Below are 19,681 nucleotides of genomic sequence, written 5' to 3' on the forward strand. Positions count from 1 at the left end.
CCCAAAATGAAAAACAAAAAGTTGCATGGAGTTTTTTCCATGTTACAGCAGTGACCTGGGTTGTCGATCTTTCTCTGCTCCCAAGCCCTTCAAGACTCTTGTCTTTGCAGGACCTCTCTCCTCCAGAAGGCTGCTCCCACAGTCCTGTGAGGTTTCCAGCTGGATGGTGGTGGTGGTGGAGGCTTGCAGTGGTCAGACGGGCAGGGCTGGTGGAAGGGTGACAGGACTCCAAGGCTCTTACAGCCCCAGTTCGCAGAGTCCACTCACTAGCTTCCTTCTAACTTTCTGCAGACTTTCTTGTTGAATGTCTTCTTTCATCCCATTGGTCAGGGGCAGATACAGCAAAAAGTTTCTTTTTCAATCCAAGCATGTCTCAGAAGCTTTGATGTGTATTAGCTCTCTAGGACTGCTGTAACAAAGGTACACAAACTGAGTGTCTCAGAATCACAGAAATTTGTTGTCTCCCATATCTGTTGGCTAAAAGTGCCAAGTCAAGGTGTTTGCAGGGCCACACTCCCTCAGGAGTCCTTAGGGCAGAGGTCCCCAACCTCTGGAACCTAGTGCCTGATGATCTGAGGTGGAGCTGATGTTGTAATAATAGAAATAAAGTGCACAATAAATGAAATGCACTTGAATCCTCCCCAAACCATCCTCTGCATCCTGGTCCATGGAGAAATTGTTTTCCATGACACAGGTCCCTGGTGCCAAAATGGTTGGGGGCCACTGCCACAGGGCAACCTTCACTTCCTCTTCCAGCTTCTGGGTGGGTTGCTTACATTTGGGGTGGTCCTTGGCTTGCAGCTCTTTCACTCTAATCTGTCTTTGTCACCACAAAGTATTCTCTCTGAGTGCCTCTTGGGCTTCTTCTTATAAGGACACCAATCATGTTGGATTAGGGGCCCATCCTACCCCAGTATGACCTCATCTTAATTACATCTGCAGCAACCCTACTTCCAAATAAAGTTACCTTCTGGGGGCACTGAGGGCTAGAACTTCAACATATCAAAGTGGCGTGGGGGACACAATTGAACCTGTTATATGTTGGGTCTTGGCTTTAATCATCCAGAGAGGATCATGGCTCCCACCTGCAGTCTATTCAGCCTTAAAACTACAAGTGGTTACTCACAGCCTATGATGATAATAATACTTAGCATTTACACCTCGAAGGCACAGCCTGATTACCCTTCCAGGATGGGCTGTGACAGAAGCTTGTCCTGGTTTTTCACAAGCCGCAGATTGTAATGTATCCATGGCCAACGGCCTAAGACGCGGGCATCAGCACCCTGTTGTCTCGGTTGGGTTTTCCACCTCTAATTAGCAAAGGATTGTTCATGTCTCTTTCCTTGGTTTTACCAGATGGGCAAACATGATGAAGCCTGGATGATTCTCAAGCACGTGCACGACACCAACATGAGGGCCAAGGGGGCCCCGGAGAAGGTGTTCACGGTGAGTGTGTGGTCACCTGTGCCAGCTGGAGGGGGCCTCTCCTCTTCACTGTTTTGCTTTGCTAAAAAATAATTTTACTGCATAAGCACATCATGGAAAATTTGTCAAAAAGGGAATAAAGCCCTGGATATTCTGCATCATATTACTGCATTGTAATTATTTTTTGTATTTTGATGGATTCCTTCTTGGTACCACTAATTGCTCAAAAATAGCAAAGGAAAAAACTAGCTGTATTCATACGGAGATAGCGAGATGTACCTATATTTACATATAAATATACATTATTTAAGAGCACTCATAGACATTCAACATGTGTCTAATAGTATTCAGAATCATCCTTTTTTTTTTTAAAAAATTTATTTTAATTGGAGGCTAATTACAGTATTGTGGTGGTGTTGCCATTCATGGACATGAGTCCGCCATGGGTGTACATGGATCCCCTGTCCCAAACCCCCCTCCCACCTCCCTCCCCACCCCGTCCCTCTGGGTTGTCCCTGGGCTCCGGCTTTGAGGGCTCTGTTTCATGCAGTGAACTTGGACTGGTGATCTATTTCACATACGGTAATACACGTTTCAATGCTATTCTCTCAGATCATCCCACCCTCGCCTTCTCCCACAGAGTCCAACGGTCTGTGCTTTACATCTGTGTGCCTTTCCCTGTCTGGCATATAGAGTTGTTGTTACCATCTTTCTAAATTCCATGCGTTAACAGACTGTATTGGTGTTTTTCTTTCTGGTGTATTCACTCTGTATAACAGGCTCCGATTTCATCCGCCTCATCAGAACTGACTCAAATGCATTCTTTTTTATAGCTGAGTAATATTTCATTGTGTATACGTACCACAACTTTCTTATCTATTCGTCTGCTGCTGGACATCTAGGTTGCTTCCCTGTCCTGGCTATTATAAACAGTGCTGCGATGAACATTGGGGTACACGTGTCTCTTTCAATCCTGGTTTCCTCGGTGTGTATTCCCAGCAGTGGGATTGCTGGGTCATAAGGCAGTTCTGTTTCCAGTTTTTTAAGGAATCTCCACACTGTTCTCTATAGTGCCTGTACCAGTTTGCATTCCCACCAACAGTGTAAGAGGGTTCCCTTTTCTCCACACCCTCTCCAGCATTTATTGTTTGTAGACTTTTGGATAGCAGCCTTTCTGACCAGCATGAGATGGTACCTCACTGTGGTTTTGATTTGCATTTCTCTGATAATGAGTGATGTTGAGCATCTTTTCATGTGTTTGTTAGCCATCTGTATGTCTTCTTTGGAGAAATGTCTGTTTAGTTCTTTGGCCCATTTTTTTGATTGGGTCATTTATTTTTCTGGAATTGAGCTGCATGAGCTGCTTGTATATTTTGGAGATTAATTCTTTATCAGTTGTTTCATTTGCTATTATTTTCTCCCATTCTGAAGGCTACCTATTCACCTTGCTTATAGTTTCCTTCATTATGCAAAAGCTTTTAAGTTTAATTAGGTCCTGTTTGTTTATTTTTGCTTTTATTTCCATTACTCTGGGAGGTGGGTCATAGAGGATCTTGCTGTGATTTATGTCAGAGAGTGTTCTGCCTATGCTTTCCTCAGGAGTTTTATAGTATAACATTTAGCTTAAACTTTTCTTATACAGGTGTATGTGTTAATCATTCAGTTGTGCCCAACTCTGTGCGACTGCATGGACTGAAGGGGCACAGAGGATTGACCTCTCAGAGTACAGGGTCTCCTCCTTCCTTCTCCCCACCCCCCACCTCTTTTCTCCCTCTTTAGTCCCCTCCCCTCCCCTCCCCTATCCTCTCTGTGGAATAAAACACATATTTCTCCTTGACTCATGCAAAGAAGGTTATGTCTTTTGAGTTTGAGCCCATTTCCCAAGAATTTTCCTGCATGTGAAGCAGTTTATTAATATGCGGTATTTATTCCACAATAACCCTGAACTCTCCTAAGAGGAGTCTTTGGGTAGATTCAGTTCAGTTCAGTTCAGTTCAGTTCAGTCGCTCAGTCGTGTCTGACTCTTTGCGACCCCATGAATTGCAGCACGCCAGGCCTCCCTGTCCATCACCAACACCTGGAGTTCACTCAAACTCACGTCCATTGAGTCGGTGATGCCATCCAGCCATCTCATCCTCTGCTGTCCCCTTTTCCTCCTGCCCCCAATCCCTCCCAGCATCAGAGTCTTTTCCAATGAGTCCACTCTTCACATGAGGTAGCCAAAGTACTGGAGTTTCAGCTTTAGCATCATTCCTTCCAAAGAACACCCAGGACTGATCTCCTTTAGAATGGACTGGTTGGATCTCCTTGCAGTCCAAGGGCCTCTCAAGAGTCTTCTCCAACACCACAATTCAAAAGCATCAATTCTTCAGCGCTCAGCTTTCTTCACAGTCCAACTCTCACTGTCCACTTCATTTTTGTGTCTGTCCCTATAACTATAAATCTCCCTGACCTTCCACCTCTGTCTTGCCCTGCTTGTCCCATGCGGGACCTTACAAATGGTGGTTTTCCTAAGGTTGCCTCTGGAAGGATCACTTTTAAACTAACCACAGATTGATACTTTGTATAAAATAAATAACTAATGAACACCTGCTGTATATAGCACCGGGAATGCTACTTAACACGCTGTGGAGACTTGAATGGGAAGGAAGTCCAAAAAAGAGGGGATATATGTGTATGTGTGACTTCCCAGGTGGTGCTAGTGGTAAAGAATCCACCTGCAATGCCGGAGCTGCAGAAGGCTCGGGTTTGATCCCTGGGTTGGGAAGATCCTCTGGTGAAAGGCTCGGCAAACCATTCCAGTATTCTTGCCTACAGAATCCCATGGACAGAGGAGCCTGGGGGGCTACAGTCCATAGGGTTGCAGCGTCAGACGTGACTGAAGGGACTTCGCATGCACATGACTGATTCATTTTGCTTTATAGTAGAAACTAATACAACATTGTAAATCAACTATTCTCCAATAAAAATTAAAAAAAACAACAACCACAGGGTTGCCTGACTGGGACCCCTTTTTAGAGAAGTGGTCTGACTTTCTCTTTTTAACAACCCATTCTAACATAAACAGCTTAGTTTTAAGAAATGAGATCTTTCTTGGCCTGAAAATCAATCAAAACTCCAAATTCCAAAGGTGAAACTGAGCCCTTCCTTCAGGACCAGAATTCCTCATTTCAGGAAGAGTGTGCATGCCCCAGAAGAAAGCTCAGGCAGGAATCAGTGAGCAGAGGGCTCTGAGACCTGGAAGTTTGTCTTTCTCCAACATGCATGCCAGTCACCAAATCCTTGGGCATAAACTCTGTTTTTAGTAGTTTTCACCCCTCCAAAGGAAAAGGGAATTAGAAAGGTTATGGACTCAGTATTTCCATAACTGATGCCGAAAGCTCAGCTTCTCTGTACACAGGTGCCGAATCGAATCTCAGAGACAGTTTTGGATGAAGTAGAAATGAATAGCTTTATTGCTTTGTCAGGAAAGGGGGTGCCACAGCACGCTATTGCCCTCAGAAATGTGTGTCCCAACTTGGGGAAGATGGTGAGAAGTTTCATAGTAATTGTTCAAAGAGGGTGTGATCAGCTCATGGACATTCTTCTGATGGGTGATGGGTTGGTGGTGAGTTAAGTAGGAGTCAGCATCATCAACCTTCAGGTCTAACTAGTCTGGGGTCTACATGCTTGTGGGCCGCATATCATCATTGATAGTTAACTTCTCTCACCTGGAGGGGATTTCAGGATCTGTAAAACAGCTCAAAGATACTATGTGTATCCACTGATGTGGAAACAGGACCTTGCTCCAAGGCTGCACTATTGTTTCTTCCTGATCGCTCATTCCTTCCCTAATTAACGACTGCTTGGAACTGCCCATTGGAACTCGGGGAAGGTCATGGAGGCTGAATGAAGGCTCTTTCCTGTAATCAAAGAAATGGGGGACACAGAAAGGCCTTATGCCCAGGGGCACCACAGGGTCCTGCATGGTATCATGCTGACTTGATGATCATAATAATTATGTAGAAGTGGATGACTGGATGGGGCAGGGAAAAAAGGAAAAAACAAATGACTGGAAAGTGTTGCTAACCTCAGACTGCTGGGCTGTGGCTGGAGTCGGACGTGAATACTCAGCCCCACTGGCTGGGGTCGGCTGCTCTGCTCCTGTGTGCTCCCCTCCGTGGATGTATCACAGTGAACGTACTCAGTGGCCTTGAGGAAGAGCGTCGGACAGGCTGGACTCAGTGCCCATGGGAAGCCCCGGGTGTGGCCCTTCTCACTCTGCCTTTGAGCTGATGGGGTTCAGGATATAACAGCCCCAGCTTATGGCACCTCGGCGTATTGTATCTCATAAGCTGAAGGAGTTGGAGAGAACAGCAGAAGCAGAAAGGTTACTCTGACCTCCCTTTGCTCCCTCTTCTTCCCTGAAACAGGCCATAAATCTCCCACGTGAAAGATGCTTTCCCTGAACCAGGAGGAAAGAAGCCGTTCTCAAGAGCGATGGTTGTTGTTCCTCAGACGAAGAAGGCTATATAAACAAACCCGGTTAAACAAACCCTTATCATCCTAATTGCTTCTTCGCCATTATTCACCTAAATCCCTTTGTTTCGTCTGTGCCTCACAAATTTACTGTTTCTAAGGCTTCCCTGGTGGCTCAGACAGTAAAGAATCCGCCTGCAGTGCAGGAGACCTGGGTTCCATCCCTGAGTCAGGAAGCTCTCCTGGAGAAGGGCATGGCAACCCACTCCAGTATTCTTGCCTGGAGAATCCCATGGACAGAGGAGCCTGGTGGCTTATTGTCCATAGGGTCACAAAGACTTGGATATGACTGAGCAAGTAACACACACACACACACACACACACACACACAGAGTATAAAAGCTTCCTGCACTGGTCGCTTCTTCGGGACTTCATTCTCTTGTGAAGGCTCCCACAGATACGTAAAAATTTAGTAAAATGTGGGTCCTTTACTTCTGTTAATCTTTTTCAGCTGTGTTATCTCAGTTGCAGCACTGGAAATCTTCCAGTTGAGGGATCTAGATCCATGCCTGGGGATCGAACTCAGGCCCCCTGCATTGTGAGCACGGAATCTTAGCCACTGAACCATCAGGGAAGTCTCTACTCCTGTTAAATCTGTCTTTGCCAGTTTAGCTCCCAGACCCAGTCAGGGAGTCTAGGATGGTAGAGAAGTTTTCCCTCCCTTACAGGGCCCTGGCTTCACCAGCCCTGTTCGCTGCCTCACAAGCTTCCAAATTGTCCCCTGGGCAGGTGTCCCTAGGACCCCTTTGCAAAGGAGAGGTGTTAAAATATTCCCTTGAGAACTGCTGTTCTGCAGGGCTGGGGCGAACACAGGTCATATTATAGTTTAGACCAAAGGAAAGCCAAGCATCCTACTTAATTGTAAATTAGAGTAATTGTGCTTGCAGCTGTCAACACACCACTCCCAAATCCCTAGGGAATAGGGTGTTATTTTTCCCCAAGAGGAAAGCAAAGACAAAATTTGCATTTATTTTGATGGTACCACAAGGCATGTGGGATCTTAGTTCCTCGACCAGGGATGGGATCCGGCAGAGCCCACTGCAGGAGAAGCATGGAGTATTAACTACCGGACCGCTAGGACCGCTAGGGAAGTCCCATTGAATGTGAATCGTAACGTGTTTCCTGATTTGGGGTCAACTTTCCCCTGGTGGCTCAGATGGTAAAGAATCCACCAGCAATGCAGGAGACCTGGGTTCAATCCCTGCATGGGGAAGATCCCCTAGAGAAGGGAATGGCAACCCACGTAAGTAGTCTTGCCTGGAGAATTCCATGGACAGGGGAGTCTGGTGATTACAGTCCATGGGGTCACAAAAAGTCAGACATGACCGAGCAACTGATACTTTCCCAACACTTCCACTCGGCCTCTTTTGGCTTCAGCCGTGTTCTTGCCTCGCCTGGGTTATCTAATAACAGGAAGATCAGCTCCAGCCAAGAGGCCCATGATGTGGGCCAACTGGGTTCCCTCTCCTGTGTCCCTGTCTGGACCCAGGGAGTAGTGCAATTGCAAAGGCCACACACCCGGGAATGGCAGCGCCAGCTCAGGAGGCTCCGGCGTGCTTATATACCTGCAATTTTAGGAAGGGCACCTATGCTTTTACTAGGTCCTCAAAGGGGTATCCAGCCCAGTCAAGCGCTTAAGAACCACTATGTTCAAGCTTTAGAAATACAAAGCTAAAAAAAAAAAAAAAAAAAAAAAAAAAAAAAGAAATACAAAGCTGCACCATCCTGGGCTTGGTGCTGGGGAATTAAAGAACCACTTGTTTCTATTTCAGTGACTGCATTTTCCCATGTGGTATTCAGCCTCACTTCTCTCTCTCTTCCTTTGTCTCTTTACATCCTCAGTCCCTTGGTTGAAGAAAGAATGGGAGATGCTCTTATGACTAAAGCCTTTTCTCCCCAGAAGAAAGATTTGTTGGAAGAGGTGCTAGAAACTGTTTTTGAATTTTTCGAGTAGGCTCTTCCATTTTCTTCTGATTTGGTCTGCGAGCACAGACCTTGATAACTTGGTTAAGAGTCTGTGTGGTCAGAAATCTCCTTAACGTGATTGTCAGTTGTAGAATTCAGTGGTTGTCTTACACATTGATTAAACTGAAAATCACTGTCTTAATGAGTCAGGATTGCTCCTTGGAGCTACCTGCTGACATTGGATAAATGGACACTTTCCAGGGCTCTTGTGTTGCTGAGTCCAAGCTTGGTCTGCTCACCACACGACAGGCCAATAAATCGGGAGAGGAGGTGTTGAGGCAAGGAAGAGAGACTTTATTTGGAAAGTTGGGTGTCCAAGAAGATGGTGGCTGCTAAGTCGCTTCAGTCGTGTCTGACTCTGTGCAGCCCCATAGACGGCAGCCCACATGCTTCCCCGTCCCTGGGATTCTCCACGCAAGAACACCGGAGTGGGTTGCCATTTCGTTCTCCAAAGAACATGGTGGACTACCATCTTATTGGGGTCTGGGTGCTAGTTTTTTTTTTTTTTTATAGAATAGAGACAGAGAGGAGATGAGGAAGTAAAGTAAAAAGGCCATAAATCTTGCAAAATATCTCCTGGCTTGGCCAGCCTCTGGGAGGGGATGTGTTCATTTCTTCTTTCCTGCAGCCATCCACAGGTGGGCAGGGTCGGGGTGTTTCCCTGTGAGCTGAACAAAGACACTTTAGTTTAAAGTCAGTAGAGGGGTGGGCCTTCCAGCTGGCTGTCGTGGTAAAGAATCCACTTACCAATGCAGGAGGTGAAAGAGACGAAGTTTCCATCCCTGGGTCATGAAGATCCCCTGGAGAAGGAAATGGCAACCACTCCGGTATTCTTGTCTGGGAATTCCATGGACAGAGGAGCCTGGTCAGCTACAGTCCATAGGGTCACAAAGAGTTGGACATGACTGAAGCAACCTAGTATGCATGTAGAGGGGCAGAGTTCCCCAAGCAGGGAAAGCTTACAGCTGTAGACAGCATCCTTTTAGTAACAAAAGCCACAGAAAGCAAAGGTTAAAGAAACATATCCAACATGAAGTCAGAGTCTCTTCTTCCCTGTTACATACAGCCTTATTCCCACTTCCTATCTCTTTGATTTCCAACAGGAAAACCAGGGGTAGCAAGGAAGACCTAATTTCTCTTTTTAAAAAGTGAAGTAAAGTTGCTGAGTCGTGTCCGACTTTTGTGACCCCGTGCAGGTAGCCTACCAGGCTCCTGCGTCCATGGGATTTTCCAGATAAGAGGACTGGAGTGGTTGCCATTTCCTTCTCCAGGGGATCTTCGTGACGCAGGGATGGAACCCGGGTCTCCCGCATTGTAGGCAGACGCTTTACCATCTGAGCCACCAGAGAAGCCCCTTGAAAAACAAATTGAGGTACAATTGGCATGTAAACACGGTGTTAGTTTCAGGTGTTCTGTGTAATGATTTGGTATTTGTATACATTGCAAAATGATCACCACAATAAGTCTCGTTACCATCTGTCACCACACAGTTACAAAATGTTTTTTCTTGTGCTGAGGACTCAAGATTTACTTTCTTAGCAACTTTCAAGTAATGAATATAGAGTATTATTAACTATTATCAAACCAGTCCATCCTAAAGGAAATCAGTCCTGAATATTCATTGGAAGGATTAATGCTGAAGCTAAAACTCCTATACTTTGGCCACCTGATGCAAAGAACTGACTCATTGGAAAAGACCCTGATGCTGGGAAGGATTGGGGGCAGGAGGAGAAGGTGATGACAGAGGATGAGATGGTTGGATGGCATCACTGACTCAATGGACGTGAGTTTGAATAAACTCTGGGAGTTGGTGATGGACAGGGAGGCCTGGCATGCTGCAGTCCCTGGGGTCACAGAGTCGGACACGACTGAGCGATTGAACTGAACGGAACTGCTATCACCATGCTGTACATTACATCCCAGGACTTATTTTATACCTGCAAGTTTGTACCTTTCGACCCCTTTCTCCTGTTTTGTCCAACCTTCCCACACCCCTCCCCTCTGGAAACCACCAATCTGTTCTCTCTGTCTATGAGCTTGGTTTTCTGTTTTTGTTTGGTTTGGTTGATTCTCCAAATATAAGTGGGATCATACAGTACTTGTCTTTCTCCCTCTGATTTATTTCGCTTGCCATAACGTCCTCAAGGTCCACCCACGTTGTTGCAAATGGCAAGATTTTATATTTTATGGTTGGTTAGTATTCCTGTGTGTGTGTGTGTGTGTGTGTGTGTATCACATCTTCTTTATCCTTTCACTTATCAATGGCCACTTGGGTTGTTTCCATATCTTCACCTTTATAATAACACTGCAGTGAAGATGGGAGCACAGATATCTCTTTGATTTAGTGTTTCCATTTCCTTCAGATAAATATCCAGAAGTAGATTCATAGATCATATGGTAGTTCTATTTTTAATTTTGAGGGGAAACCTCCAAATTTCCCATAGTAGCCTCAGCAGTTTACATCCCCACCAACAGTGCAGAAGGGTTTCTTTTTCCTCACATCTTAATGGACACGTGCTATTTTTTGTTGTTTTGGTAATAACTATTTTAGCAGGTATGAGGTGATATCACAGTGTGGTTTTAATTTGCATTTCCCTGATGATTAGTGATGCTTAGCATTTTTTTCACCTGCCTATTGGCCATCTCTATGTCTTCTTTCGAGAAGGAAATGGCACCCCACTCTTGCCTGGAAAATCCCTGGTGGGCTCACTTTCACTTTCACTTTCATGCATTGGAGAAGGAAATGGCAACCCACTCCAGTGTTCTTGCCTGGAGAACCCCAGGGACGGGGGGGCCTGGTAGGCTGCAGCCCATGGGGTTGCAAAGAGTCAGACACGACTGAAGCGACTTAGCAGCAGCATGTCTTCTTTGGAGAACTGTCTATTCAGATCCTCTGTCCATTTTTTAAATTGGATTGTTTGCTTTTTTTTTTTGCTGGGAGTTGCATGGCTTCTTGATACATTTTGAATATTAGGCCCTTGTCAAATTTATGATTTGCAAATATTTTCTCCCATTCAGTAGGTTGTCTTTTCATTTTGTTGGTGATTTCTTTTGCTGTGCCGAAGGAGGACTTAATGTCTTTTATTCTGCTGCATTTTAAAAATGTCTTACACAGGGCTTCCCTGGTGGCTCAGAATCCGCCTGCCGATGCAGGAGACATGGGTTTGATCCCTGATCCCAGAAGATCCCACATATTGTGGAGCAACTAAGGCCATGTGCCACACTATTGAGCCTGTGCTTTAGAGTCCAGAGGCTGCAACTACTGAAGCCTCGTGCCCTAGAGTCTGTGCTCCACAGCAATAGAAGCCACCACAGTAAGAAGCCCACAGACCGCAATCAGGGGGAAGCCCCCACCTGCCACAACTAGAGAAAGCCTGTGCAGCAACAAAGACCCAGCACAGCCAAAAATAAATAAAATAATTAAAAAGTCTTCCAGAGCAAGCTTTCTCTCCCAACACACACACATGCACACACACACGCACACACACACTGTTGTCTATGCAGGCTCTAGACTTCTCTGATGTTAATGCCTATTAAGGATAGACCTGTGAATTTTAAGGGGCAGTCAACTCTATTATGGGCAGGTAAGATATAGACAGGACCTCAGTGTATTTCCCAAAGCCATAACTGAGTGAAAAAACTCGAATCATCTGTCTGCAGTGGGACATATCTACCTGAGAAAGATCGCTAAGAGATGCTATGTACAACATTGGTTAAGAATTACTGAACTAGAGGGTCACCAAAAGCTCCTCTAGCCCTAAGGAAGTTAATAAAGTCAGTTACAGTCAACTGAAAATTGAAAAGTCAAAGTAAGTTTGAGATTCTCTAGCCCGTCTTTGCTTCACAGGTTTCCAACATTAAAACTCCCAAGCAAATGGATGAGTTCATTGAGATCCAGAGTTCAACAGGAACTTGGTATCAGCGCTGGTTGGTCAGATTCAAGACCACTTTCAAGCAGGTAAGTTTGGAGACCTGGGGTGGGTGAGAGGGAGGCTTTATGGTGAGCTGTAACAACAGTGGATGAGGAACAGAGATTCTGAACACACCCGTCAACCCAAGGCACAGTGATGGGCAGGAAGCAACATCTGGGTCCTAGCCCACACCGACCTCCAACTCCTGTGAGCCCTGAACCACAAAGCATCTAATCCTTAGTTTCTTTTCTTTGCTCTTCTTTCCAAAGGCAGAGATCTTGAGTGTAGATACAATGTCTAGTACAAGAAAGCACTGTTCTTTCTAGCACCTTCTTCTTCTTCTTTTTTTGGTCTGAGAGTTATGTTTTATTCAAATTTTTTTATTTAAATTTTATGGGAATTTTTAGGACTTCAAGCCCAGGAGGTAGCAGCTCAAGTAACTCTGAGAGAACTATCCAAGGAGGTGAGGACGGGGGAAACCAGATATATAGGAGTTTTGCAACAAAGGGCAGGTGGTCTGACCGTCAAAAGTTTATTGTTAATGAAAGAAAACTAGATATGCCAAGTTGAAGAATTTAGTGCTTTTCCATGCCTGGGAAGATGCAAAAGTCTGGGCTCACTGAAATTATTCCTTTTATATGCACCTCAGCTATCTGGGGCCATGTCCTTCCTGTGTTTTCACATCCTGAGTTTCCTCAGGGCTCACCATGGGGAGAGGCTGCAGTCTGGTGGCTGCTAAAAGGCATGTATTGTTTTCCCTTCTGAGTTCCCTCAGGGTTCACCAGCTCGCCTTCTGGTGATGGCTGAAGTCACTGAAGAATGTGACCAGTATGACAGGCAGTATTCCACTTATCAGTTCCTCCTCTTGACCCAAAATTCAATCCATATTTGGGAGACATTTCAGGATCAATTTTTGTCCCACAGTGCTGGGAGTCTCATCCTAGACCAGGTGAAAATTCTTGCTGATATGCCACTCCAGTGGCATTTTCTCTTTAAATAAACTGTAGGAAGGAGGGAGTGAGTGAAAGAAAGGACCCCTTTAAGGTTTGTTGGTGATCTCTGAGAAAGTCTTTATGAAGGGCAAGGCCGTTTCTCCAGAGAAGTGGTCCTGTGAGACAAGCCAACTGTCAAACACTCAGGCAGGCAACGGCCAGGATACTGAGCCTGGATAACCTTCTTGGTGCAGGGTGGTTCAGTGTTTGAAGCAGCATCCGTTCCCATTGGCGGGGAGAAGAGCTCAGGGCTCCTCAGCACCTTGACATCCCCACTCACTGTGCTTTTGGTCACATGCCTCATTGTGTTCGTGGATGCTGCAGGACTGTTAGAGAGTGACACCAGCTAAGAAGACCAGAAGAGGGTTCCTTGTTCTTTGAGCAGAATTGCTGCCTCTGGAAGACATTGCTGCCTGTTCTCTCCATGGGTTCCTAGGCAATTTAACAGAGAATCTTAGAAAGGAGCTCTTCCAAGTCACAAGTTTCTGCCTTTAACCACGCATCTCTGCTGTGGGTTACAGGTCTGGGAAAATGCTCTGTACTGTGTGATGGGGCCCTACAGGATGAACACGCTGATTCTGGCTGTGGTCTGGTTTACCATGGCTTTAAGGTAAGTTCTGTCTTCCTTAAGTTCATTAATTAATAAAAAGCTATTACAAACATAGACAGTGTAGTGCTGGAGAAGACTCTTGAGAGTCGGACTGCAAGGAGATCAAACCAGTCAGTCCTAAAGGAAATCAACCCTGAATATTCATTAGAAGGACAGATGCTGAAGCTGAAGCTCCAATACTTTGGCCACCTGATGCAAAGAGCTGACTCATTGGAAAAGACCCTGATGCTGGGAAAGATTGAGAACAGGAAGAGAAGGGAACAACAGAGGATGAGATGGTTGGATGGCATCACCAACTTAATGGACATGAATTTGAGCAAACTCCGGGAGAGAGTGAAGGGACAGGGAAGCCTGGTATGCTGCAGTCCATGGGGCTGCAAAGAGTCAGACTCAACTTAGCAACTGTACAAAAAATTCATTAATTTTCTTGTGCTTCCCGTGCCTCATCTGTACGTTGAGGGTTACCGTTGGTTCTAACTCATATAGAGTCTGTGTCAATTTGGATGGTTTTGGCTGTGACAGGCAACCCACTCCAGTGGCCTCTACAACAAGGAAATTTCTGATTCTTTGTAACAAGAATTCCATGGAGAGGCAGCCTCCAGGTGGGGATTCAGCCTCAGGCTAGTTCTCATCTGCTAGCAAGATACCGCAACTGCTCTCAGTATCCTCAGACAAGGAGAAGTGTCCCCAAGGAAGAGGCTGCCTTTCTCTGAGACTGATTAAATATATATATATTTTACTTGGCTCTGCTGGGTCTTGGTTACAGCACGTGCGATCTTTGATCTTCATTATAGCAGAATCTTTAGTTGCTGCATGGGTGACTTTTTTTTTTTTTTTTTTAGTTGTAGCTTGCAAAGTCTTAGTTATGGTGTGTGGGATCTAGTTACCTGACCTGGACCCCTGCCTTGGGAGGATGTGGAGTCTTAGCCACTAGACCACCAGGGAAGTCCCTGAGCTCCACTTTTTAACATCAAGGAAACCTTTCTCATCTTTGCTCGTGGCTCAGATGGTAAAGAATTTGCTTGTGAGGCAAGAGACCTGGGGTTCGATCCCCAGGTTGGGAAGATCCCCTGGAGGAGGAAATGGCAACCCACTCCAGTATTCTTGCCTGGAGAATCTCATGGACAGAGGAGCCTGGCGGGCTACAGTCCATGGGGTCATACAGAGTCAGACATGACTGAGCGACTAACACTTTCACTTCAAACCTTTCTCAGAAGCCGCCGGCAGACGCTCCCGTCCCCACATTACATTAGCCAGATGTGTGTCACATGCTTCAGGGCTAAACTAGCCACTGGTGAACGGGCTATGATTTCCCAGTGACTTCAGGCTCATCAGGATTTGCCTCTCAGCTGATGATAGCCAGCTTTCCTGAGGATTGACACCCAAACAAAATCAACTTCCTGTTCCCAAGGAAGAAGCAGAGAATGAATGCTGGGTCAGCAGCTGTCAGTGTCCCCGTGGATATTAAATGGAGAAGACAGAGAACCTTTGCAATAATATCCTCAGCAATAAAGTAAATGAAGTATAACGTGACTGATGATTAGCTGGCTCCTCTCTTAAATAGTAGTCTCTCACCCTAGTCATTTTATTCACCTCCAGATAACATGACCCTTCTTTCCATGCCAGTTTTGGGGCCCATTTATAGTGTTAAGAGGCTGTTTCATAGCAGTTGTTTCTGGCATGTCAGTAAGTGCTCAGTAAATTGGTATTATCAACTAAAATCTTTTGGTGAGATTTTAAACTTTCATCTATGAAGTTGTTTTTTTCACCACCGCCCATGGTCAAAAATGAATTCCCCTCAACCCAGGGAATTCAATTGGCTTTAATGACCTCTTGGGTTATGGGAGGAATGTGGGAAGACCTGCTTTTTCCAACATCTAACCAAGTGTCTTCCAATAGGTACTGATGGAGACCCAAACAGTCTCTACCAAACAGGGAAAGGTAGAAGCAGACTGCTCACTTCCACTCGTCCCATCCAGGCTAGACGAGAACACAGAACATTTCAGAAGCTAAAATGTAGACCCTTGGATCCAATTCACTGAAAGTTTTAAGAAATTCCCTTACGTCTAATTTAATTTTGTCAAGTAGGTGATGACTTTCCAATGTTGGAACCTCAGAGAGATCTGGTCTCCCTTCCTTCCCCCTCTGTTTACTCCCTTCTGCCTCCTCTATGTAATTATCTTTTATTTTTCTATTTATCATTCTAGTATTTCTTTTTGTAAATTTAAGCAAATATATGTATATTTACAAATTTCTTTATTGTTTTCTTATGAGAAGGAACTGCAAGAAAGCAGCTTTGCATTTCCTTTTTGCATTCAACAGTATATTCTGGAGCTCTCTCATACCGCTAGATAGAGATTTACATTCTTTTTTTTTTTACAGCGGCATAGAACATGTGCATAGCGCTTCACAGTACAACTCTACACTTTCTTCAGTCGGGACCCTGTTGCCAGATTGTTGGGAAGTTTTCAGACATTTGTTGTTGCAAACAGTGCCACAACGCATCACTCTTTGTGGGCTTCTTTGCATTGGACAAGTTAATCAGCGGAATAGATTCCTAGAAATAGAATTATGGAGTCGAAAGGCAATAAATCCACCAGTAATTGTTGTAGGGACTGACCAATTCGCCTCAAGATGGTATTGCAAAATGCTGTCCTCTTCCCAGCAATTCATAAGAGCACCTGCTTACCTGCAGCCTCACCAGCAGAGTTTTTGCAAACTTCAAGGTTTTGGGTCTTATGGGTGAGAATGATAACACAGTGTGGTTTTAACTTTCACTTTTTGGGTTATGAGTGGGGTGGAGCATCATTTTTGTATGCTTCATGGCCATTTTTTTGAGTTGGTGATCTTGACATTTTAGGTATAAAATGTCGTCTGCAAATATAGTTTTACTGCTTGCTTTGTAATTTTATATTCCTATGTTCTTTTTCTTGTGTAGCTGAGTTAGTTAAGACTAACTTAATTAACTGAGTTACTAACACTACAACATAGTGTTAAATAGTAGTGATGACATGGGTATCCTGGTCTTATTTCTTATGTTAGTGGGAGTGACCACAGTGTTTTCCCCATTGAAAGATCCTTCCTTTTGAGTTGAGATATATTTATATATATTTTGGGCTTCCCTTGTGGCTCAGATGGTAAAGAATCTGCCTGCAATGCTGGAGACCTGGGTTTGATCCCTGGGTCAGGAAGATCCCCTGGAGGAGGGCATGGCAACCCACTCCAGTATTCTTGCCTGGGCAATCCCATGGACAGAGGAGCCTGGCGGGCTAAGTCCATGGAGTCTCAAGAGTCAGACACAACTTAGCAACTAGACCACCAGCACTATATATATTTTTACATGCTAAGGAAGTACGCATGAATTTCTAATCTATTGGTGTTTTGATCAAGAATGCATGTTGTTTTTTTATCAAGTGCCTTTTTGGCACCTATGGAGACGATTGTGACTTTTTTCCATTTGACCTATTTATATGAATTACATTTTCTCATGAACCATATTGACTCATTTAAAATGGGCTTGATTTACATCATGTCAGAAATGCAGACTCTGATGATGTTGCTGCTCCAATATTCTTTCTTCTCTATTACAGTTACTATGGACTGACAGTTTGGTTCCCTGACATGATCCGGTATTTTCAAGATGAAGCGTACAAGTCCAAAATGAAGGTGTTTCACAACGAGCACGTGTACGGTGTCACAATCAACTTTACGATGGAAAATCAGATTCACCAACACGGGAAACTTGTGAATGACAAGTAAGTGGGGGACCGTGGACTTTCCTTAGATCAAAAGGAGTGTGTGTGGATACTGTCTTGGGGAGGGAGGCATTGGCCAGATAAGAATTCAATATGGTAGGGATTGAACTCTGAGACTGGTAGAATATCACCTTTTGCCTAGGCTGCCAGAGACTCGACAGTGCCCCCTGGTGGCCCTGTCTCTACCGTGCGGTCCCCCATCATCCTGGCTAGGGTTGATTGATCAAGGAGGGTCAACCAGGCTGTCTTGTCTGAGACCGCAGAGAGCCCCTCAATGATGCCTGCCTGGAGGGAGGGCCCAGAGGTCCGGCACCAACTCACAGCCTGATTGTTGAGCTCTTTCTTTGATTCTGGATGCTTCTTCAGCAGCAAGCCCAAGGCTAATATGACACTATTTTATGATATTCTTTCACCTATTATTGGCTTTCCCGACAGCTCAGTGGGTGAAGAATCCTCCTGGAATGCAGGAGATGTGGGTTTGATCCCTGGGTCAGGAAGATCTTACCTCCAAGTGTCTATCGGCATGGCCTTTTGCCATCAAGGGTGTTGTTGTCCTTTGGGGAAAAAAATTAGAGCAGTGTTAAAAAAGTCCTGCCCACGTCCTCTTCAGGGCTTCCCTGGGGGCTCAGTGGTAAAGAACCCACCTGCAGTGCAGGAGACACAGGGAGACAGGTTCGATCCCTGGGTCGGGAAGATCCCCTGGAGAAGGAAATGGCAACCCACTCCAGTGTTCTTGCCTGGAGAATCCCATGGACAGAGGGGCCCGGCAGGCTACATAGTCCATAGGGTTGCAAAGAGTTGGACACAACAGCGCACTCGCAGACAGACCTTCTTCAGTCTGTTTGACTCCTCCTCTTTCTACTCCCGGAACATTGAGATGGATAGTCCAGACCACTGGGCTTTAAGAATGCCTCCTTGAGGTTGCCTCCAATGGCCCCAAATGGGTCAGGACAGCACAAAGTTCCCTCCAAGCCACGTGATCCACTAAGCTGAGCATTTTCACCTCTGCTGTTTGGCATCTTGAATTATCCTTAGCAAGTTCACTGGGTCTGGGGAGGGCTACACCAGAAACCCCACAGCCCAGGCAGTTCAGTGTCAGTGATAGACTCTGCCCCTTAGTTCATGCACCTGTGCAAGAATTATCGCCAGGGATTCTCTCCCCCAATGCCAGCTCTACTTTTCCAGCCCACACCCAGCTAGGTGTCCAAGTGGCTGTGCCCATTGACTCTTAGCCGCTGTGGGAAAGAAGTACGTGTCTGGATGAAGTCCAAGGAGGGGGCCTTGGGCCGTCTAGTCCATATGTTACTGGCCAGACGTTAGCAAATGTTCTCTGTTATTTAGGATGAGAAAGCAAGTGTGACATGAAAAGAGGAATGTTATTTCTATAAATATAAGGCCTTTGAGGAAGGAACGTTAGGCGTGACTATCAGTAGACTTGGAATTCAGACTTTCAGATGATGTTTTAAAATGCCAAGGCTCAGTCACAAACATCTCCACGTTTACATGCCCGTGTGTGCCCGCGCCCTCGCTGGGGACGCTTGGGCCGCTGGAATCTGCTGAGAGCCGCCACTCCAAGGATGGCAGTTCCAAGGCTGATGGTTGGTGGTGGATGGTAACGCCCCTGGGATTTCCCACTGCTGGGGCTCTTCAATATAAAGGCAGAGATCTTGCATTGGCATTGCCAAGGAAGAGAGGTTGCCCTTCTTGGGACTCCCCTGGTGATCCAGCAGTTAAGAATCCTCCTTCCAATGCAGGGGACTCAGGTTTGATCCCTGCTCCAGGAAGTAAGATCCCACATGCCTTGAGGCAATTAAGCACTAGAAAAAAAAAAAGCCTGTGATTTGCAGGAAGACCCAGCACAGGGACCACCCCCCCCCACCAAAAAAAGAAGAAGAAATGTTGCCCTTCTTTATTAGAATGCTTTGGAAGTGTTGAAAAGTAAGGGATGTTATAGATGGCTAGATGTCCCTCTGATATGATGCTATTCCATGGAGAGACAAATTCATTAAAAGAGACTTCATCTGTGAAGTTGCTTCTGTTCAGTGACACTCTATTGTGGTGTTACTATAATGGCGATGGTGATGACAATGATATCAAGGCTGATTAAGGCTGATTATTTTGTAGATAATCTCATATGTTGTTGTTCAGTCACTAAGTCGTGTCTGACTCTTTGTGACCCCGTGAACTGCAGCACACCAGGCTTCTCTGTCCTTCACGATCTCTCGGAGTTGGCTGAAACTCATGTCCATCGAGTTCGTGATACCATTTAACCATCTCATCCTCTGCCATCCCCTTCTCCTCCTGCCTTCAGTCTTTCCCAGCATCAGGGTCTTTTCCAGTAAGTCAGCTCTTTGCATCAGGTGGCCAAGGTATTGGAGCTTCAGTTTCAGCATCAGTCCTTCCAATGAATATTCAGGATTGATTTCCTTTAGGGATTGACTGGTTTGATTTCCTTGCTGTTCAGGGGAGTCTCAAGAGTCTTCTCTAGCACCACAATTCAAAAAA

The 19,681-nt window shown here is 45.4% G+C and overlaps 1 protein-coding gene across 1 annotated transcript in view; it reads left to right on the forward strand.

Annotated features, from left to right (window-relative positions):
* SV2B (synaptic vesicle glycoprotein 2B) overlaps window positions 1-19,681 on the forward strand; it is a 242,673-nt gene that overhangs the window by 193,634 nt on the left and 29,358 nt on the right. Inside the window, exons 6-9 of the mRNA XM_040256978.1 lie at window positions 1,357-1,446; window positions 11,756-11,866; window positions 13,333-13,421; window positions 17,012-17,176. Coding sequence (XP_040112912.1) covers window positions 1,357-1,446; window positions 11,756-11,866; window positions 13,333-13,421; window positions 17,012-17,176 — 455 coding nt within the window. The remainder of the gene's footprint in view (window positions 1-1,356; window positions 1,447-11,755; window positions 11,867-13,332; window positions 13,422-17,011; window positions 17,177-19,681) is intronic.

This window comes from Oryx dammah, unplaced genomic scaffold (assembly GCF_014754425.2).
Source record: "Oryx dammah isolate SB20612 unplaced genomic scaffold, SCBI_Odam_1.1 HiC_scaffold_16, whole genome shotgun sequence".
NCBI classification, from domain to species: domain Eukaryota; kingdom Metazoa; phylum Chordata; class Mammalia; order Artiodactyla; family Bovidae; genus Oryx; species Oryx dammah.